The sequence below is a fragment of the Vicugna pacos genome, chromosome 6 (genome assembly GCF_048564905.1).
Source record: "Vicugna pacos chromosome 6, VicPac4, whole genome shotgun sequence".
NCBI classification, from domain to species: Eukaryota; Metazoa; Chordata; class Mammalia; order Artiodactyla; family Camelidae; genus Vicugna; species Vicugna pacos.
The window spans coordinates 22,378,779-22,399,704 of NC_132992.1; the positions used below are offsets into that span (position 1 = coordinate 22,378,779).

Consider the following 20,926-nt stretch of genomic DNA (forward strand, 5'->3'; position numbering starts at 1 on the left):
GTTCTTTTTTTTTATGAATTTTAAAACTCATTGAAGCCTTGACTTTTTTTTGTTGACAAATCTATCAACCTTTCTTTCATAATTTTTATCTTTGATTTTGATTAGAAAGGTTTTTCCTATCCAAATTCTACAAATCTTCAGTAGCTTCTAAAATAGTTCTTCTTTCAATAGGTCTATGGTTTCATTTTATTTTTATATTTCAATCTTTGTTTTATTTTGACATGAGGCAGATATCTAACTTCATTTTCCCATGGCATTCTTTTCACTTTCCTATTTACACACAACTCCCATTTTACAAACAAGGAAACTGAGGCAGAGAGGTAACTCATTGCATTTAAGGTCACATAGTCATTAATTTATATAGTCAGGATTCAAACCCAGATCTTTGGGTGCCAAGTCCTGTTCTATTCACCACAGCCTTGGTACTCAAAGTATGATCCATGGACAAGCAGCATTTGAAACAACTGGGAGCTTGTTAGAAATGTAGTCTTGAGTCCCATCCCATACTCACTGAATCAGAATCTGCATTTCTTTCAAGTTTGAGAAGTACTGTTGTGCATCTATTCCCCCGATTTAGGGTACATTAGAATCACCTGAAGGTTCTTGTTGACCTTCATCCGTCCTCAGTATTTTAACTCAATAGGTCTGGGTTGTTGACCAGAAATCTGCATTTTAACAAGCATCCCAGGTTATTCTTACGTAAGTGACTCCTTGGACCATACTTGAGAAATACTCTAAAACTGAGAAGTATTCTAAAACTGTAACCTGGTGACACCAAAAAATGATAGCCGATTATTTCTCCCAATCTCAATTTAGGTGTATCCTTTTCACCTGAAGGTGGTAACAATAACTCTTTTTAATGCTAATATGTGGAAATGAGGTTGTAGTAATAAGGATGATGACTAAGTCTTCAATTTTACAAAACAACAACAACAACAAAGAAAACTAAGGGCAAAAGGCCTTTAATCGATTCAGAATTTGGTGGAGGTAGCGTCAAGAAGTAGGAGAAACATCTACCCGAGTACATTAGAGTCTACTTCCCGTACTTCAAATTTTGTCAGTTATGCCCGTGATTCAAAATCTCGTTGTCAATAAAATTAGAGGAGTAATAACCTTCCAGTGGGTAGAAAGAAACTGCCTGTCAACTTTATGAAGTTTTTCCCCCCGTATCGCTATCTTTAGGGCTGCGATGAGTAAACGTTCCTGGAGACTAAGCGCCTCTGGAGGCTCGATTTTTATCAGCTCAGATTTGCCTGGAAGCCGACGCCACCTGGCTAGAGGTGGGGCCCGGCAACCCAGGTGGGCCCCTCCGAGGGCGGGATTGCACGGGCAAGTTGGAGGAACGCCCTGTTCCCCGCCCTAGTCCTCCAGAAGGATTCCGTCAATAATTTATTAAGAACTTCCTCTCCATTGGTTGGCTCCTCCACCCATGCTGGCAGCGGCCCAATGAGGAAGGACTTGAGAGAGCCCTCCTGAATAGTGAACGAGCTCTCGTGACGTATAGGCTGAGGATTGGCTGAGACGGCGGGAGGCGGGGCCAGCCCGGGCGGCAGCGAGCGTGTCTCGGGCAGCTCAGTGCGTGCCGGTGAGGGTCGAACGCCGAGTCGGGTGGGAGCTCAGGACCCGCACCAACAGGGCGAGCTCGGGGCGCGGACGTGCTGACCGGCGGCAGGATGTTCAGCTGGCTGGGGCGGCAAGCGGGCGGGCGCGAGCGCCCGGGCGGCGCGGACGCCGTGCAGACGGTGACTGGAGGCCTGCGCTCGCTCTACCTGCGCAAGGTGCTGCCACTGGAGGAGGCGTACCGCTTCCACGAGTTCCACTCGCCCGCGCTGGAGGACGCCGACTTCGAGAACAAGCCCATGATCCTGCTGGTGGGCCAGTACAGCACGGGCAAGACCACCTTCATCAGGTAACCCTCGACCCCTGTCCCCCACCACCTAGGTGGAGGCGGTCCTGCCCACGTGTGTGCGTGTTGTCCACAACATACGGCCACCCTCGGGCTTCCTGCAGCTCCCGCTCCTCCTTGAGAAACCCTTTCGCCGCTGCTTCCTCCTCCAGCATCGGCGTGACCTCAGGTTCCCCGTCCGAGCGCGGTGTCAGAAGCCCCGCCTGGGGCGCGGCCGCCAGAGTGGGGCTGGCTGTCCCTATGAGGCCAGACGGGTCCTCGGAACCCCTTCTCCGTGTATTCCGAGCTCTCCTTCCTTTCTATTGGAAAGGCACTCCTCTGACTGGCTTTATTTTGTCATCCTAGCCAGGGGACCCGGGGAGGGGAGGGGAAGCGAGGCTATAATAAGCACCTTCTTGATGAGCGAATGAGGCCTAGGGCTGGAAATGGGGACGGAGGTGTGAGATACTGGAATGGGCTGAGTCAAAGTTGGAAAGTTAAGCCCTCGCACATTGTTCAGCGTATAACTGTTTATAGAATGAATGAATGAATGAATGTTAACAGTAGAGGGTATTGCCCACGCCCCCTTCCCTTGAGGTCCTTCCTTGCTGCCCCCCACCGCAGTGTGCGGGGGTGGGGTAGGGGCAGAGTAGAGAGGCCGCCTTCATTCAGCGGTTCACAGCCTCCCTTTATCCTGCCACAGGAAGTTAGCTGTGTGTAGCAGCCACACTAGCCAGCGCCCAGTGGAACTAAGGGGGAGTGTCATATTACTATTCGTTAGTTTCCATTTCTTAGATGGCTCATTCCCTCCTCGCTCACCCTTAACGACTGAAAATATTTGTCATCCTCCCTGTGTCTCCAAAAGCAAGCAAAAGCATGCCTTGACGTTCACATCGCATTGCTCCCTCTGAAGTGATTTTTGATGGGAAATAATTTACATTGAAACAGATTGCTTTTTGAAGAGGCTGTTTTACTTCTAAAGCAGCTGGCATTTCAAGACTCTCTTTCTTTGCTTAGGAGACTGGTTTTCGTGGGTTAAACTCTGTCAGTTTAAACAAAGTGACTGATCATTTAAGGTTTCCGTCTAGGGTTTTGGAAATTGTAACAGTCTCTTCATCATTGATGTTCAACAGGTGTTCAGAAAACTGCATCTATATTTGGATACATGCCATTTCTATTAAGTAGCGGCCTCTTTTTCTCCACTCTAGTGACCTAAATAGTTCCCACAAATAGAGTAGTTGTCGCTACAGAAAATATGCTCAATCCAGGCCTGCAGATACACTGTGAATGAATTCAACAAAGCAAATGTACTCTGTTAAAATATATTTCTAGATAGTCAATTGAATGTGAAGGATGACTGAGGAAAATAATTTTAAATTGCTTTATTTTGTGCTTATTAATAAGCTGAAAATAGTACTAAATATGTTACCTCAGACACTCAAAATGAACCATAGAAATATTACAGTAATTGGTACCTTGAAACATGATAGACAATACATTTAAGGTCTCAGTAATACTAACCAGTTCAGTATATGAGACAATGAAGTATTACAACCACCTGGTACAAGAGAGGGAGGTGGACCTTTTGAAATCTGCAGATAAAGGATAAGAAGGTAGCATTGTTATAATTTTAATAGTCTCAGGCATTAGCAGTGTCATGTTCATAGCATCCCGGGTAGTTCCTTCTGTCTGTCTTTGCTGTGAGAGCTTTATTGTGCCACATGTGATGAGGGAGCCCCTGATGATGCTGTGCCAACCTGAATGTACTGTGGCCCTCTCTCTGTTCTCACAGCCTGGATAATGTGCAAGCCTGAGGCAAGAGAACAGACCCCCAGGAACATGAATCAATTTTTTTTTCCAGTTTACTGCTTCATTATATTACTTCTCACTCTTCTTTCTGTTTCACCATTTGAGGGGAGCTTTGTGGAATAGCTAAGGATAGTTTTAAGATGGATTTTGAGAGTTGACTCCTGGTGACTGCATCCAAATGAACCTCTTCTCAGGAGGCATTGGTGCACCATGTGCAACACTAGGTGAGGAAGGAGTCACCTAATCAGGAAGTCACTTGTCTTGAGACCTTCCCTGACCTAAATGACTTTGCCTTTTGGCAGAAGGCACAAAAGTGGACCTGTGAGGTTTGGCGAAAATCAGGGTGGACAGGAAGCTTGGTGAGACACCAGAGATCTGAGTTTGGTTTCAAAGTGGCACTAAGAGGAAGAGATGGAGCTTCTGGGAGGAAAGCCCCAAACCAAAGGGCAGCTGTCCTCTACACTGCACTGGAGCTGGGGAGCACAAGTGCTGGCCCAGGGTGCTGACCATCCTGGAATCTGCCCGCATCCATGGTTATCTTTTCTCTGAGGCTGGTCAGTGCCTGGGTTGTTTGCTTCTAACCAGTGGGCACTGGAAGTTCATACTTGGCTCTGGGGTACACATGTCTGTGTAGTCAGATTCTTACCCACTTGGCTTCCCGCACATTCCAAGAGGTTACTGGTAACATAGAACCAGCACTGACATGGAGGGAAACCTCTCTCATTGTAAAGCCATTCAGCAAGGCCTTTGGTGTACATTCCACACCTTTAATGAAACCTTACCCTTCCTTTTGTCCCATAACTGGGAAGAATTAAGAGCCCCACCAACACATGGGGAGCCAGGACGTTCATCAAGAGTGAGGAAATGAAGTGCGTGCCGTGTTCTAATAAGAAGGTCTCCTAAAAGGGGTGGATGAAGAGCCTGAGTGTCAAGAGCCTCTGTTCACTTCTGCCTGGAAGGTCACCTCAAGGGGCCCAAGTATGAGGAGGAGGACAGACAGGAGAGTCTTGGTGGACTTGGCTCAGGTGGCTCACAAAGCTGGCCCAGAACTTCAGGAGATGCTTGTCCAAGTCTCTTTGGGTTAGAAGCAGAACAGCTTCTACTATGTCATTGGCAGTTTTGTTTCTCAGAAGGCAGAGGATGCAACGGGAGGAACTGTTGGTGCTCTGCCTCTGACCTGCAAGGAAGAACTGGCCGGAGAAGGGATGGCCCAGGGAAAGGGGCCACATCATCATAGACTCTTTAGCAATCAAGGAAGGCAGGATATTGGACTCCGCCAGGCGTATATCCAAAACCGGAGGAAAACAGATTTCAGAGATTCCCTCAGAAAACCCCTGGGCCCAGGTATAGTGAAGGAAGACATTTCCACTGAGAGGATGTGAGGTTCGCCAAAAATCAATTCAAACCGCACAAATGCAACTTCTGATATTTAAGAGCTCCACTTTCTCTCTTCCTCCTACACCCTGGCCTGTTCTCTCAAAAAAAAAATTATTCTAATGAGAAAAAAAGAAGGAATTCATTCAAGAAACTGTATAGGCTTTAAAAGAGCAAAGACAAAGGCACTTAGGCAAGAAAAAAAAATAGAAGGCATGTAGATCTGAAAGGGAGAAGTAAAACCACCTCTAGTCACAGAAGACATGATCTTGTATATAGAAAATCCTAAGGATTTAGGAAAATCTTGAAAAAAAATTCATAAAACTAACAAGTTCAGCGAAGTGTCAGGGTATAAGATTAATATGCAGAATTGTTAATATTTCTATACACCAGCAATGAGCAATCTGAAAATGAAATTAAAACAATTCCATCTAAGAGAATAAATGCAATAAAAGTAATGTAAAACTTATGCACTGAAGACTATAAAACTTTGCTGAAAGAAATTAATTAAAGAAAACCTTAAAAGAAAAAAAAAGAAAGACATTCTGTGTTCATGGGCTGGAAGACTTAATATTTTTAGAATGGCAATACTACTCAAAATGATCTGCAGATTCACTGCAATCTCTAGCAAAATCCTGGTTGCCTTCTTTACAGAAACTGACAGGCTGATCCTAAAATTCACATGGAGATGTGAGGAATCCAAAATAGCCAAAACGATCTTGAAAAAGAAAAAACAAGCCCCAAATTGGAGTTCTCATACGTCTGATTTCAAAAATTATTACAAAGCTACAGTAAACAAGATAGCATGATACCAGCTTAAAGACAGACAAGTAGATCAATTGAATAGAATTGAGAGTCCAGAAATAAGCCCATACGTCTATGATAAATTTGTTTTTACAAGGGTTCCAAGACAATTCAATGGGAGAAAAATATTCTTTTTAACAAATGATGGAAGGACAACTGGATAGCCATATTGCAGAAGAAATAGTGACTTTGAATGGGTACAGGGTTTCTTTTTGGGTGATGAAAATGTTCTGAAATTAGTGGTGTTAGTTGCACAACTTTGTGACTATATTAAAAACCACAGAATTGTGCCCTAATAAAAGGGCAAATTTTGTGGCATATGAATTGTATCTCAATAAAAAATGTAACACAATTCAGCCTTTCAATATTAAGCATCCTATGATTTAATTTCCATAATTCTGCAGTTAGTGCCAGTCAAGTAATTTCTGCACCTGTGTGCAATAATTCAAAATAAAAACGGATACCAGAAAGAAAACAAATGAAGAAAAGTAGAAATAGGCTAAAAGAACACAAGGACAAAAGGAACTAATGAGTAGGCATGAGACAAAAGGAAGTACAAACAGCCCTGACACAATCTCTATTGGTTTCTCCCTGTATGTTCTAGTCACTGTATAAACATGTTCATTCTTCATAGCACTCCAGTTAGTAAAATCGAGGTATGTTGTTTTCCTATAAAATGCTTGATTAAAGTAATTATGTTTTAAAACTTTATTACTTAAATATAGTGTTAATAGGGGAAAAAGAAGGCAAGGGTTACACAGACAAGGGTGAAAACAAGGTTTATGGACAGTGTGAAACATTAAGAAACTGGAGTGAGTGGGCTGAGAGGGTACCAGTGCCTTGGACAGTAAAAAAGCCTTTTTTGGTATGATTAGAACAAAAAAAAAGAATCAGGAAGTGAAAGGCCCACTGCATGGGACTCTTGCTATAGCATTAACAGAAAGCAGAACTATCCAACTATTATTTTGCTTCCTCCTTTTCTCTCAAAGAAAATGCTCCAGAGATGGTAGAAGGAAGACCAGCCAGGTTTGAGAGGGACTTAAACTCAGACAGTGACACACTCCCAGGGCCTGGCACAGGTGGAACTGAGTAAATACCTGGGGGAGGGATGGAAGGAGGGAGGGGTGGGTGGGTGGGTGGGAGGTCCGTACAGGAAGAACTTGCAGTTGTGCTCATAGGACTGGGTTTGGTGGTTTGTAAGAAATTATAAAGAAAATGAAAAATATCAGAAAATTGGAAGCAGGCAAATGTTCTAGTTTTTAAAAAAGGGGGAAGATAAATTTTAAGAACAAAGCTCTACTCCATCCCTTTGATCAGCTCTAGACTCCATGTTATTAAAGAGAAGTGAAGGCACTCACTAGGAGGCAACCTGGTTTACCCATTTAACAACAACAATCCCGTTAGGGAAATGCTGCGGGCCCAGTTTGGTGGTTCTCACTCATTCAGATGCTGGACCCCTGACATCATAGTCTTCCATGCCAAATACCATGCCCTTTGCAAATCTCTCTGAAATACTGAAATATTTATTGTTCACCGAAGAATACACTATATTTACAATATACAATGTAAGATCATACCTACACACCCTGGTGTTCCTTTACTCAAATAACCTTGATTTCAGGGGTGGGCCCAGCTGTCACAGAATATGGAAAGGAATCAAGACATTAGGGCCCTGGGGAATAAGAGCTGTGATGCTAAAGCACAAGGTGGGATCACAGCATAGGAGCAACCTTTCATTCAGGTTTGGAGGTTGGTAAAGGCCTCCCCGACGCTATGATGTAAAAGCTGAGCCCTGCAGAATGACCCAGAGTTAGCTGCCCAGAGGAGATGGAGGTGAAAGCGACAAAGTGTTGATGATGAGGCCCAGGTTTCTTGGATAACCAGGTGGGTGGTTGAGCCGTCCACTGAGATGGGGACACAAGAAGAGGAAGAGTGGGGGCATGATTATAAGTTTAGATTTAAACCTATGTGTAAGTGGACACCACCCAGGTGTAGGGTCCATGAGGGATCAGACATATGGGTCTGGAGCCAGAGGAAGAGGACCTTGTAGAGATGCTGGGGAAAATGGCACCAGGTGGTGAAGTAATGCCAGGGGAGGATGGTGGTTGGCTCTTTAGGTTGCAAATGATGGAAATTCAACTAAGAAACTTTTAAGTAAAAAGGTACACATTTTCTCATGAAACTGTTCAGACCAGGGTGTGCTGGCTTCAGGCCTGTTCTAGGACCCCACGTGGTGCTGTCAGGACTCTTGTCTCTCAGCTCTGGTGCCTTCCTCATGTTGGCTTCCTTCTCAGGCAGTTGCTGATGGATTGGGCAGATGGCCGTCTCCAATTCCAGACTCACATTCTGCCAGTGGGAAAAAAAGAGAACCCTCGTCCCCCAATAGTTTCAGGGAAAGTCTCAGGTTTGAGTCTCATTGGTTTAACTTTGGCCATATGCCCATCCCCGAACCAATCTCTTGAGCCAGTGGAATGAAGTATTCATGCCTGGAGCGCAGTGGTCAGCCCCCAGACCCCATGCACTAAGAGGGAGGAAAGGTAGCTCCTCAGGGTACAGCTGTCAAAAAAGGGGAAATGAATGCTAGACAGGTGAAACAGCAGGCGGCCCCCACCAAAGCCAGGGAAAGAGAGGGGATGGTCAGCAGTGTCAGCTGCTTCTGGGAAGAGGAGTGAAATGGAACCAGTGGATTAGCCATCAGGAGCTGGGTCCCCTTGGCAAGAGCTGTGTCAGTAAGTGGTGGTGATGGAAGCCAGGTGGCAGTGGGTTGAGGAATGAGTGGGAGGTGAGGCATCAAATATAGAAAACTCTCAGCAACTGGGCACTGAAGGGGAGGAACTGTGCCCTGGTCACAGGCATTCCGGAGGTTTGGTTGATGAGCAAGACCTCAGTTAGAAGTTGATGGAAGGGGCCTGTGGAGGGGGAGCAGCCGGCATTCTGAAGCCTGGGAGGAGGCAGGACTTGGAGCAAGGATTCTGAGAGGTGGGGGCGGTACAGGGCAGGTTGAGTGTGACATCGGTGGCAGCAGTCAGCTTGGCGAGACTTGGCCTCTTGTCCGCTCATTACATCATCTACCCAACAAACGGCAGTGGTGTCTGAGGATTCGGAGAAATTACATTTGGAAGCTTACATCTAGAGACATTCAGTATACTTTTCAAAGCTTGGAAAATTGTGATCTAGAAAGCTGTGATTCCTGAATCCGTCTGTGGGTCAGAATCATCAGGAGACCTTCTGAAACAGATTCCAGGGCCTCCTCCCAGCCCTTGTGAATGGGAATCTCTATGGAGATTCCAATCTGTTTCTGTTTTCATAAACTACCTCTCAGGGTGATTGTTAGGCAGCCTCCTCCAGGAAACGTCTGGGAACAATTGCTAGATGAAGGTTCAGCTGATGGAATCATGACAACTGAACCATCAAGCCTGAAGCGGGAGGCTCACTCTGGTGCACCTTCCATGGCATGTGGTCCAAGCCTGTCTGTACACATTTTTAGCAGATGACCTAGATGAAGACATAAAAGTCATGATTACAAACCTGGGGGTTATGCAGTAAAGACAGTTTAATAAACAGCCTTTTCCACTTAATATGATGATCTTTTTCTTGTGTCATTAAGTAATCTTCAAAAAATAACTAATGGCTGCATCTTACTCTGTCATATAGATTGGACCATTGTTTTTAGTTTTATGCTGTTATGCATAATATTGCAATGAATATTCTTGTCTCTAAATCTTAGTATATCTAGTTTTTTCTTTGAATAGCTGAGCATGAATTACTGCATCAACAGTTATATTTTTCAAGTTTATATATATTCCTGATTTTGTGTATATATATATATATATAATATATATACACACACACACACATGAAGGAGTATATATGTATATATATATATTCCTTTTCAGAAAAGTTCTTCCAAATTAGACTCTCACCAGGGAGTCTAATATGAGGATCATTATGTCACAAAACCATTGGTAAAACTAAGTATTACCATTAAAAACAAACAAATATGATAGGAAAAAGTTTCCTTTAATTTGCTTGTTTTTAAACCAATGACGTTGAACTTATAAAATATATAGTCATCTATATTCATGAATTGTCTGTGAACTTGACCCAATTTTTGTTTGGAGTATTAGTCTTTATCTTGTAGATGTTTAAATATTTTACTCAATATTGGCTATCAGTCTCTTGTCATAGTTATTGTGAATATTTTTCCAGTATGAGATTTGCCTCTTTAATTTTTTATAATTTTTGACATGCAGATACATTTGTGGCCAAATCTGACATTTTTTTCTCCATAAAAGATGTCTTTTATCACCCTTATGCCTAGAAAATCCTTGTTTATCCTAAGATTCAGTAAATACTCACCTCTATTTTCTTTTTTAAATAGGCTTTTAAAAATATTATCTCTTTAATTCATTTAGAAGTAAAATCTGTTTTGAAAATATCCATTTTGTTTTTAAGTTTTTTAACCCTACTTATAGAATAATCCTACCTTTTCCTGCTGTCACGTGAGGCTTCCTCAAAGGCTAATTTATTAAATATTGGGATCTTTTAGGACTTTTCCCTCTCATCTGTTGTTCTGATAGTAAATTCTGATACCCACACCATACTGTCCTAAGTATTGTCATTTTAAGACTTTCTGTAATAAATGGTAGCACAGACCCTTCTGATCTCATTTTCTCTTTGTTTTCCAAATGCTGTCAGTCATCGTTTCCTGTTATTCTTTCAGAGGAACTTTAAAATCACTTCATTAACTTCTTCCCAGAAAGTCCCCCTGGGATCCATTCATATTGGAGTGGTGGTGTATCTTGGTACTTGCTCTTCCCGTTCAGAACCTCAGCATCACTTGCACTCGGACCTCTTTTATGTATCTCAGAAAGGTGGTTGATTTACTCATACAGGGTCTATACACTCTTACTAGAGTTGTTGTTCTTAGGTATTTTATATTTCACGAATCTGATTTTTTCTCCTTTATATATTCTAGCTACATATCGCTAGTGTGTAAGAAAGCTACTGGTTTCTTGCAGTTTTGTTTTGTATGTGGTCATTTGCTTCAAGTTATTCTGACAGCTTTTCAGTAGATTCTCTCGGGTTTTCTAGACAGACCGCCGTATCATTTGCATTCATGATTACTTTGCTTCCTCTCCTCTTTCATATTTTATTGTACTGGAAAGTGAGCTTCCATATCAAACTTCTAATTTTAATGATAATGCCTTATTATTTTACCTTAAGATATGATGTTAGCTCTTGGTTTACTATTTTATAAATTAATCACACTAAGAAATTATCTCCTATTACTAATTTTAAAAGAATTTTATTTGAAAAACTTAGTATTAGAGTGGATGTTAAATTTATTAAATGCCTTTTTACCTCTTCCTTTGGTCTGTTCTGTAGAATGCAACCTGGGAGGTTGTTAACAGGTGTTCAAAGAAAAGACCTGTTCTCTAGTCAAGTAACTTTGGGAAGTGCTCTGTCTGAGAGCCTCCTTGTGAAGCTTTCCACTGCTCCCAGATCAACCTAAAGTCAGTTGTCAGATTCATATATTATAAGTTACACTGTAGGAAACACTTAATAGCTCTCCATTGCATGAGCAAATGAATGACTGGAAAAATAAACAGGATTGTGAGGAATGGGGGAAGCATGTTGCCGTTGATCCGGTAAGCTTCCTCCCCCTTTCTTCTCCTTCTCTCCTTCCTTTCCCTGTCTTCCACCCTCCTTCCAGGACAGCATGGGAGGGACAGTGGAGCAGCAGGTAATGGCATAGGTCAGACAGCAGGGAGCCTGCAGCACATGCCAGCCCCATGTAGCTTAAATGCTCACTCAGAGCCAGGAAAATGGAAATGGGAAAGGCTTTATCCAGCAAAGTCCAATTTCTTGGTCCAACAGGTCATCCCAGTTTCATGCCCCCACAGTAGATACAGTAGTTACAAGGATGATGTCATCTGAACAAGCAGTCCTGGTGATACGTCAATGATTTAAGTAAGGGGAAAACAAAAATAAAAATAAAATATTTCACACTTAAAGAGGACATGGAGTTTTAAAATGGAAGTGAAGCTTGGCCATAGTTTTTCAATCACTCCAAGAAGATTAAAAATGTAAAGTAGTCTTGTAATAAATTTTAATAGAATATAATCTGTAAAAAAAATATGGAGTCACTATGCCGTACAACTGAAACTAATATACTGTTGTAAATCAACTATACTTCAATAATTAATAAATAGATGAGTTAAGTTGAAAATATTTTTTTAAGTAGAAGAGCTCTTTGTTCAGGGATATTTATCTCAGCATTATTTATAATAGTGAGAGATGGGAAGCTATTTCAATGCCCCACAGTAAGGAAATGGCAAACTAAATTGATTCACGTTCACCTTAGAATAGTATGCCGCCATTACAAATTGTGTTTTCAAATAAATTTTAATAGCATGATAAAAACTAATGGTGAGAAATCTGGATGCAAAATTGTTTAAATGCTTTGATCTCAACTTCATAAAGAAAAATGACTGGATGGAAATACACAAAGTGTTAAAAGTAGTCATTACCTGTATTAATGTGGTCTCGTGCAAGTTGCTCAACTTGTTATAAGTTCTCTCTTCTGTAAGCTAGGGATAAAAATACCTGCTCCAGCAACCGAGAGGCTGACGTGTTAAAGCCTATGTGTGACATGCCTTATAAACTGAACAGCATGGTCTCATAATAACCTGTTGTTTGGTGGTCTACAAATGGTGGTGTTGGTGGTGGTAATACTAACTTGCTAGGAAATAATTAGGTATTCTTGACCATTTTATTAAGACTTTTGTGATAGTGAATGTTCAATTCTTCTCCCACTACCATTTCTTGGTATACATGAGGATAAACAAAGGAGACTGCTTTAAAAACATCATTTCCAAATTTAGGACAAATCAGAATCAAAAGATTAATCCTTTCTTTTCAGCCCCTCTCCTCATGAAATGGTAGATCAAGCATTATTAATTAAAAATCATTATGTAAAACCTTCCAAAAGATTATAAACTGAAATGTATTCAAACTCATAGCCCTGGATTTAAAAATAAGAAAATAAAACTATTTCTCCACTCAACTCAGAAGTTATACTTCATATATTTCTTTCACATCTGTGTGGTTTAAAACCTTAGTAATACTAAAAGGAATAAAATGACTGTTGAGGTTAAGTGTAATGCTCTTTTAAAAAATGCTCCAGGCCACAACAATGAATTGAACCTCTGAACTCTGCACAGATGCCAGTATTTTCACAAATATTTTAAAATTTCATATAGCATTACACCAGCCATTTCTCTAGAATTTGGCTTGAGAATTTTTTAAAAATAGTGCTCATAAAGCACCCCAAATATATAGGCCATATTAGTTTTTTTTTCATTTTTCAGTTTTATTAAGTAGAATTATTATAATTTGACTGCACATAAATAATGTTACATGTAAATATATATACAATTTACTGCACATAATTTTTTTAGTTTACATATATGTACTATTCATTGTTTTTAAGAACAGTTTAGAGCTTTAGCTTTTTAAACTTACATAGTTATCAAAGGAATAAAGCCTCCCACAAAATAAGAATCAACAGAATGCAGTAATCCAATCATAAAGGACAATCAAATGTGCTTACACATATTCAAGAAATCAGTCATCTAAATTATATATAATAAGTAGTTCATTTAGTCCTTTTTTTCAAGATCCCACATATAAGTGATGTCATATGGCATTTTTCTTTCTCTTTCTGGCTTACTTCACTTAGAATGACAATCTCCAGGTCCATCCATGTTGCTGCAAATGGCATTATTTTATTCTTTTTTATGGCTGAGTAGTATTCCAGTGTGTGTGTGTGTATACACACACACACACACACACACACCCCACATCTTTTTTATCCAGTCATCTGTTGATGGACATTTGGGTTGTTTCCATGTCATGGCTATTGTAAATAGTGCTACTATGAACATTGGGATGCATGTGTCTTTTTGAATTATATTTTTCCCCAGGTATATGCCCAAGAATGGGATTGCTAGATCACATGGTAAGTCTATTTTTAGTTTTTTAAGGAACCTCCATACTGTCCTCCACAGTGGCTGCACCAATCTACAGTCCCACCAACAGCGTAGGAGGGTTCCCTTTTCTCCACATCCTCTCCAGCATTTATCATTTGTTGACTTTTTAATGATGGCCATTCTGGCTGGTGTGAGGTGATACCTCATGGTAGTTTTGATCTGCATTTCTGTGACAATTAGCGATGCCTAGCATTTTTTCATGTGCCTACTGGCCACTTGTATGTCTTCATTGGAGAATTGCTTTTTTAGGTCATCTGCCCATTTTTGGATTGGGTTGCTTGTTTTTTACACTAAGGTGTATGAGCTGTTTGTGTATTTTGGAAATTAGTCCCTTGACAGTCAGATCATTTGCAAATATTTTCTCCCATTCTGCAGGTTGTCTTTTGGTTTTGTTAATGGTATCCTTAGCTGTGCAAAACTTTTAAGTTTAATTAGATCCCATTTGTTCATTTTTGCTTTTATTTCCATTACTCCAGGACCTGGTTCATAAAATACATTGCTGTGATTTATGTCCAAGCATGTTCTGCCTGTTTTCCTCTAGGAGTTTTATAGTGTCTTGTCTTACATTTAAGTCTTTAATCCATTTTGAGTTATTTTTTTATATGGTGTTAGAGATTGTTCTAATTTCAGTCTTTTACATGTAGCTCTCCAGCTTTCCCAGCATCACTTACTGAGGAGGCTGTCTTTTCTCCATTGTATATGCTTGCCTCCTTTGTTGTAGATTAATTGACTGTAAGTGTGTGGGTTTATTTCTGGACTTTCTATCCTGTTCCATTGATCTAGGTGTCTATTTTTGTGCCAGTACCATACTGTTTTGATTACTGTAGCTTTGTAAAATAGGCTGAAGTCAGGGAGCATGATTCCTCCAGCTCTGTTCTTCTTTTTCAAGATTGTTTTGGCTATTCAGGGTCTTTTCTGTTTCTGTACAAATTTTAGCATTTTTTGTTCCAGCTCTGTGAAGAATGTCATTGGTAATTTGAAGGGGACTGCGTTGAATCTGTATATTGCTTTAGGCAGTATGGCCATTTTAACAATATTGACTCTTCCAATCCAAGAGCATGGTATATCTTTCCATTTGTTTATGTCATCTTCAGTTTCCTTCATGAGTGTCTTATAGTTTTCAGAGTACAGGTCTTTGGCCTTTTTGGGTAGGTTTATTCCTAGGTATTTTATTCTTTTTGGTGCAATGGTAAATGGTATCATTTCATTAATTTCCCGTTCTGTTATTTCATTGTTAGTGTATAGAAATGCAACTGATTTCTGTATATTAGTTTTGTATCCTGCAACTTTCCCAAATTCATTGATGAGTTCTAGTAGTTTTCTAGTCACTTCTTTAGGATTTTCTATGTATACTGTCATGTCATCTGCAAACAGTGAGTTTTACTACTTCATTTCCAATTTGGATTCCTTTTATTTCTTTTTCTTCTCTGATTGCTATGGCTAAGACTTCCAAAACTATGTTGAATAAAAGTGGCAAGAGTGGGTATCCTTGCTTACTCCTGATCTTAGAGGAAATGCTTTCAGCTTTTCACCATTAGGTATGATGTTAGCTGTGGTTTGTCATAGATGGCCTTTATTATGTTGAGGTATGTTCTGTCTGTGCCCACTTTCTGGAGAGTTTTTACATAAATGGATGTTGAATTTTATCAGAAGCTTTTTCTGCATCTATTGAGATGATCATATAGTTCTTATTTTTTTGATTGTTAACATGGTGTATCACATTGATTGATCTGTGGATACTGAAAAATCCCTGCATCCTTGGGATAAATCCCACTTGATAATAATGGTGTATGATCCTTTTGATGCATTGTTGGAGTCAATTTGCTTGTATTTTATTGAGGATTTTTTCATCTATATTGATAAGTGATACTGGCCTGTAATTTTCTTTCTTTCTAATATCTTTGGTTTTCGTATCAGGGTGACATAGAATGAGTTTGGAAGTGTTCCTTCCTCTGCAATTTTTTCGAATAATTTTAGAAGGATAGGTGTTAACTCTTCTCTAAATGTTTGGTAGAATTCACCTGTGAAGCCATCTGTTCCTGGACTTTTGTTTGTTGGGAGGTTTTTAATTACCGATTCAACTTCAGTACTGGTAATTGGTCTATTCATATTGTCTGTTTCTTCCTGGTTCAGTTTTGTATGCCATATTACTTTTTAGAATGCTTACTTAATTACTGAATACCAACTAAAAAAGTCTTAGATTTGTATATTTGTCATGATTCGCAGAATGAGTTACTGTGTACACGTTGCTGGAGGCTGACTCGGCCTCTCAAGCTCAGATTTAGGGCAAGTAATGTTCTCACAGAACAAGTGAGAAATCCTAGGTTCTAATATACCCCTTAATGTATTCGAGCCTTCATTTTCTCATCTGTAAAATGGGGGTTAAAAGTAGTACCTACCCCATAAGGTACTGAGGATGAAATAAGTTTATTCATATAAAGATTTTAGCGCATAACAAGTCCTCAAACATTAAGTGTATTACTCAAATAAGTCATGCCCTTTCCACTATTCCAAGCTAAAGTGTGACAGACAAAACCCAGACAGAATTCATAGATGAATACCCGGGAGAGACAAAGTTTGCAGCTTGGAATTTTGGATGTCTATCATGGAATAGAGTGCCCCTTATTGTTTATTTGATTGTTTTTTAGATATTCTTAAGCTCATCTTTGAGAAGATGGTGCTTGGGTTGTTGAGGGACTTCTCATTGTCTTAAAGTTTTGCTTCCCCTTGTCACAAATGACAGTTTTTCTCTATGAAGTTAAAAAGAAAATTTCTCACCTAAGCAATGGAAAAAGAAAGGCATTGTCCACATATAGCCTTTCATGAAAGCAGCTCCTTGACCTTGGCTGAGCGTGGCAGCTGATGTGCTGGGAGCCACTTGGATGAGGCTGAACTGTGGCCCTCAGCAGACAGGGACAAGGTGATGCTGGGTCTCCTGTCCTCCGCACCAACCCCTCCACCCAGCTGCTTGGAATCCAAACGTCTGTCCCTTTTTTCATTGATGACTTGGCTCGAGACTCCTGGAGCAGTCACCGCCGGAATTGGCAGCCCTCTCTGAGAACACAGGAAAAGGAGAGCAAGGTGGAGCCAGGGACAAAATGTAACCCAGGGCACAGGATGCCTGTGTAGTGGGCTCGCTGGCTCTGAACCGCAGTGGAGTCTTTTCCATAGTCTTCCTGTGGCCCCCAGTTCCTTTGAATTCTTGTTATTGCAGATAACAGCACAGAGTCCCTGGAACTCGTAGCTTCGGGGAAGCCTCTGAGGTGTCCAAAAACTTTAAAAGTTTTACAGTTGATCAGCCTCATGCACGTGGCCATGTAGGTGACTGTTTTGGGACATCACACCTCAGATCCACTCAGACACTTCCTTCCAAGTTTGCTGGCTTTGAGCCTCATCTCCTCATTCTCACTTTGTTTGTGTGGATACTCTGTGTCCGGACTGTTCTCAGTCCCCTCCTGTCCAGCAGTGTGACAGAAGGGGATCTGAGTTTCACAGTCCCCCAGTGTAAAGACTCCTCTGGGCAGTCATATAGTAACTCACGTGCCTGACAGGTCCTCCTTAGGTACCAGAACCTGGGGGCTGTGTGGGACCCCAAGGCTATAGGGCTGAGCCTGGTCTAAAAGCAAAAACCTCGGGCCGGGAGGGAGGAGCTCCAGGCTCAGTGCTACATGGCCATTCACACCTTTAACCAGCAACAAGCCCTTTTCCTGCTCTAACCCTCAGTCTCGTCACCTGTAGATGTGAGGTTGAACCAAATGTCTCCTAAGAGGCTCTGGGGCTCTAACATTCTCAGTGTGTGCACCATGCCCTGTGGGAAATGGCAGCCTATCAGAAGAGAGGAGCTAAGCCCACAAGTAACAGCCATACTAGGTGTCCTGTGAGGGGCTCCACAAGGGAAGAGGAGGCGGGGAGCGGCCAAAAAAAGATCCTGGAGTGATCAGGGAGGACTGCCCCAAAGGAGGTGCCATTTTGTAAAGTGACTTAAGGAGTGAGTAGAGTAGATAGTGGAGATGGTGAGACACGAGGAGATGAAGTGAGGGAAGACAGGGAGGGGCAGGAATTTCGGGCCTGGAAGAGACCAGTCAAGGAGGGAAGAAGGTCCCCAAAAGAGGAAGAGCAAGAGCCCCCACTGCCAGGTGGAAGGTGGAGGTTGTTGGGGGCCCCAAACTGAAGTCATCCTGAAGGACTAGGTTGTGGATGAAGGCTGTCTAATTAGAGTGGTACTTTAGAAGAAGAATCTGAGCCTTGAGAGCAAGTGGGGAAGAGGGAGGCTGGGAGGCGAGGAGAACATTGGTCAGTTCACAGATACTGGTTCTGCACCTACAACGTACAGACGGACTCTGGTTCTGCACCTGCTGTGTGCCAGATTCTGTGTTAGCTGTGGGGATGTGGTGATGAGTCAGACAGACAAGGGCCCCTCTCTCAAGTGCTCCTGACATCCTGGGACAGTAACATGAGGTAATTCAGATACTGATAAGTACTATGAGTAGGGTAATGAGAGAGAGGCGGGTAGGGGATCACACAGGCTGGAGGGGCTCAGAAAGTGCCATTTGACAGGCCGAGATCTAGGGGAGGGCCTTCTAATCAACCCTGAGCTATGAGAACCCTTGGCATATTGGAATGGCGGAACACGGACCAGTGTTCCTGGCCACCTGTACATTCATTATTTCAACAAGGATTTATTGAGCACCTCACCCACTTGCCAGAGATTGTTCCAAGCACATGGAAGTGTTAGTGAACAGAAGAGACAAAAGCCCTGCTTTCCAGTGGCTTACACTCTACCGGGGGGACAGGGAATAAGTCATAAAAATAATAAGTAAATTTTACATTCTAGGGGGACGGATAAGGGCTATGGGAAAGGAAACACATCTTCTTTTTTTCTAATTTTTGTTTACTGTTGAAGATAATGCTGTAATGGAATCTTCATGCATAAATATTTTTCACGTGTCTAGGATTTTTCCTTAAGATAGATTTCTAAAACTAGAATTGCTCCATTTTAAAGGCTTTTAACACAAAGTATCAAACTGCTTTTCAGTGAGGTTATACCAACTTATTCTCCCACCAACATACATAAAGATATTTCACTACACCCTCCCTAGCACTGAGTATTATGAGTCTTTACAATGCTAATATGCTATGCTATATTAATTGGTATTACTTCAATAATGAAATTGAATACTAAATTCTGGCTTTTTATTGTATGTGAGAGAAAGTATCACTCAGCAAATAAATAATGTAAACACGCTATATAATACAGCCTGTGTGTCTGGGACCCAGAGATGGAGGGATTGGCCAGGGTCACAGTTCAGGGGGCACCTTTTGCTTCAAACTGATTGACATTAGCAGCATACTTTAAAATGATTATTTGTTAAAGTTCTGTCTGGCAGGGTTGCTACTTTGGAAATTCTAGTGTCTCTGACAGTGTGAACTTGAAAGTAAGAAACCCTTGCTCTTCTTTAAACAATTTCATACTTCAAGTTTTTCACTGAAACCTCCAACATAGAATCAGTGGGATTTGCTGTGCTTTTATGTAAATGAAACATCAGGAACAGTTCGGGCTCTCCTTGGCAATGATGGTCTGGCTTACACACCTTTACATGTGCGTTACTGCCCTGCCAGGGATTCACTGCTCAACTAGAGCACCCACATGCCCCTCCACCCCAGCCTGGACCCCATCCTCACCTCCCCACGGCCTGGAGCTGAAGGGCTCTCCTCCTGCCTAGGCCTGGGAGCGTGCAGGGAGCCACCCAAGGGGGAACTCAGCACTGAGCTGAGTAGGCAGTGCTCCAATTTCTTGTCTGGTTTGTCTTACTGGTGTGTGTAAACTTTTGGCTGTCTTGGCAAGCCAGCCGCTGCTGTTAACATTGACTCTGAGAAAGGGCCTGACAAGTTTCATACCAGCCCTCGGAGCTAACCCTTTTGTGAGCTGGGAATTGTGTGCTGCAGGAAGCCTGGTGACATTGGCTGAGGTTCCTCAAGCTCCAGTCCCTCTCCCCAGTTGTCTCCCCTTCCTCCGTCTCTCCCACGGGCCTCCTGACACTGCCTCGTTCAGGCGGCGGGGCGTGGATATCTAACTGGACGTGGGAGGGGTGTGATCTTTGTGGACTTGAATTCTAGCCTTGCTGCTGAATGACTTCAGACTTGAGATCCCAGAGTTGCTGTAAAAAGTAAATTCCACGTTCACATGTGCATGTGCAGTCTGCACGTTCTGTGTACACACCAGAAGTGCTGGGGCTGCACAAAGCGGGAGATGCTCTCACTGTAGCTTTTACCAGCATTTCTAAGATGAATGTAGAATTTCACAGGAATTTATAAACAGGAACATTTCTGCTCCTAAGGATATGTTGTAGTCTACTAGGTGCCTGGAAAAGTTTTGAAATTAAAAAAAAATTAAATTTGAACATGTTTAGAAAAACAGCACCTCCTCTCCCCAGCTTTTCCCCAGGCAGAGTGAGGGGAGCTGACCCCTTTTTATATCTGGGCGCCCAAGGACCATGCAGGGGGGTGGGTGGGAGAGCTCGTTCCCCTCATTTTTAGGAAATATAGGGTCATTGGTGCCCTATGCTCAGTGGCATGCTCTGCGTGAGGGCCCTGAACTCCCCCTGTGTTCCTCATCTCTGAACAAACACCAGCTCAAGCCCAGGTCTGAATGTATCTGGAGACAGCAAAAGACCTGGAGCCCAACTGCCTGCATTCCATCTTCTTGCTGTGTGACCTTGGGCATGTTGCTTAGCCTTTCTGTTGCCTCAGTTTTCTTACCTGTAAAGTGGGGATAATGTTAGTACCCACCTCAGAGTGTCGTGGAGATTAAATGAAACCACCGTGCATGTGGAGAGCTTTGTGTGATATCCAGTAAATTGTGAGTACAGTCGACCCTTGAACAACACAGGGGTTAGGGGTGCTGACCCTGGGAGCAGTCAAAAAGCCACACATAACATGTATTTAGCCCTCCCTACCCACAGTTCTTCCCTAACCTCAGCTCCTCCACATCCGCAGATTC

General features: G+C 42.1%; 1 protein-coding gene across 2 annotated transcripts in view; it reads left to right on the top strand.

Moving 5' to 3' along the window:
- Nucleotides 1-1,130: 1,130 nt before the first annotated feature.
- Nucleotides 1,131-20,926, top strand: part of EHD4 (EH domain containing 4) — a 75,150-nt gene continuing 55,354 nt past the window's right edge. The window contains exon 1 of one of the 2 annotated variants that reach the window (XM_072962619.1): nucleotides 1,131-1,909. In XM_072962619.1, the coding sequence (XP_072818720.1) occupies nucleotides 1,674-1,909 (236 nt within the window). In that variant the 5' untranslated portion in view covers nucleotides 1,131-1,673. The remainder of the gene's footprint in view (nucleotides 1,910-20,926) is intronic. The other variant, XM_006201682.4, reaches the window with a different exon arrangement.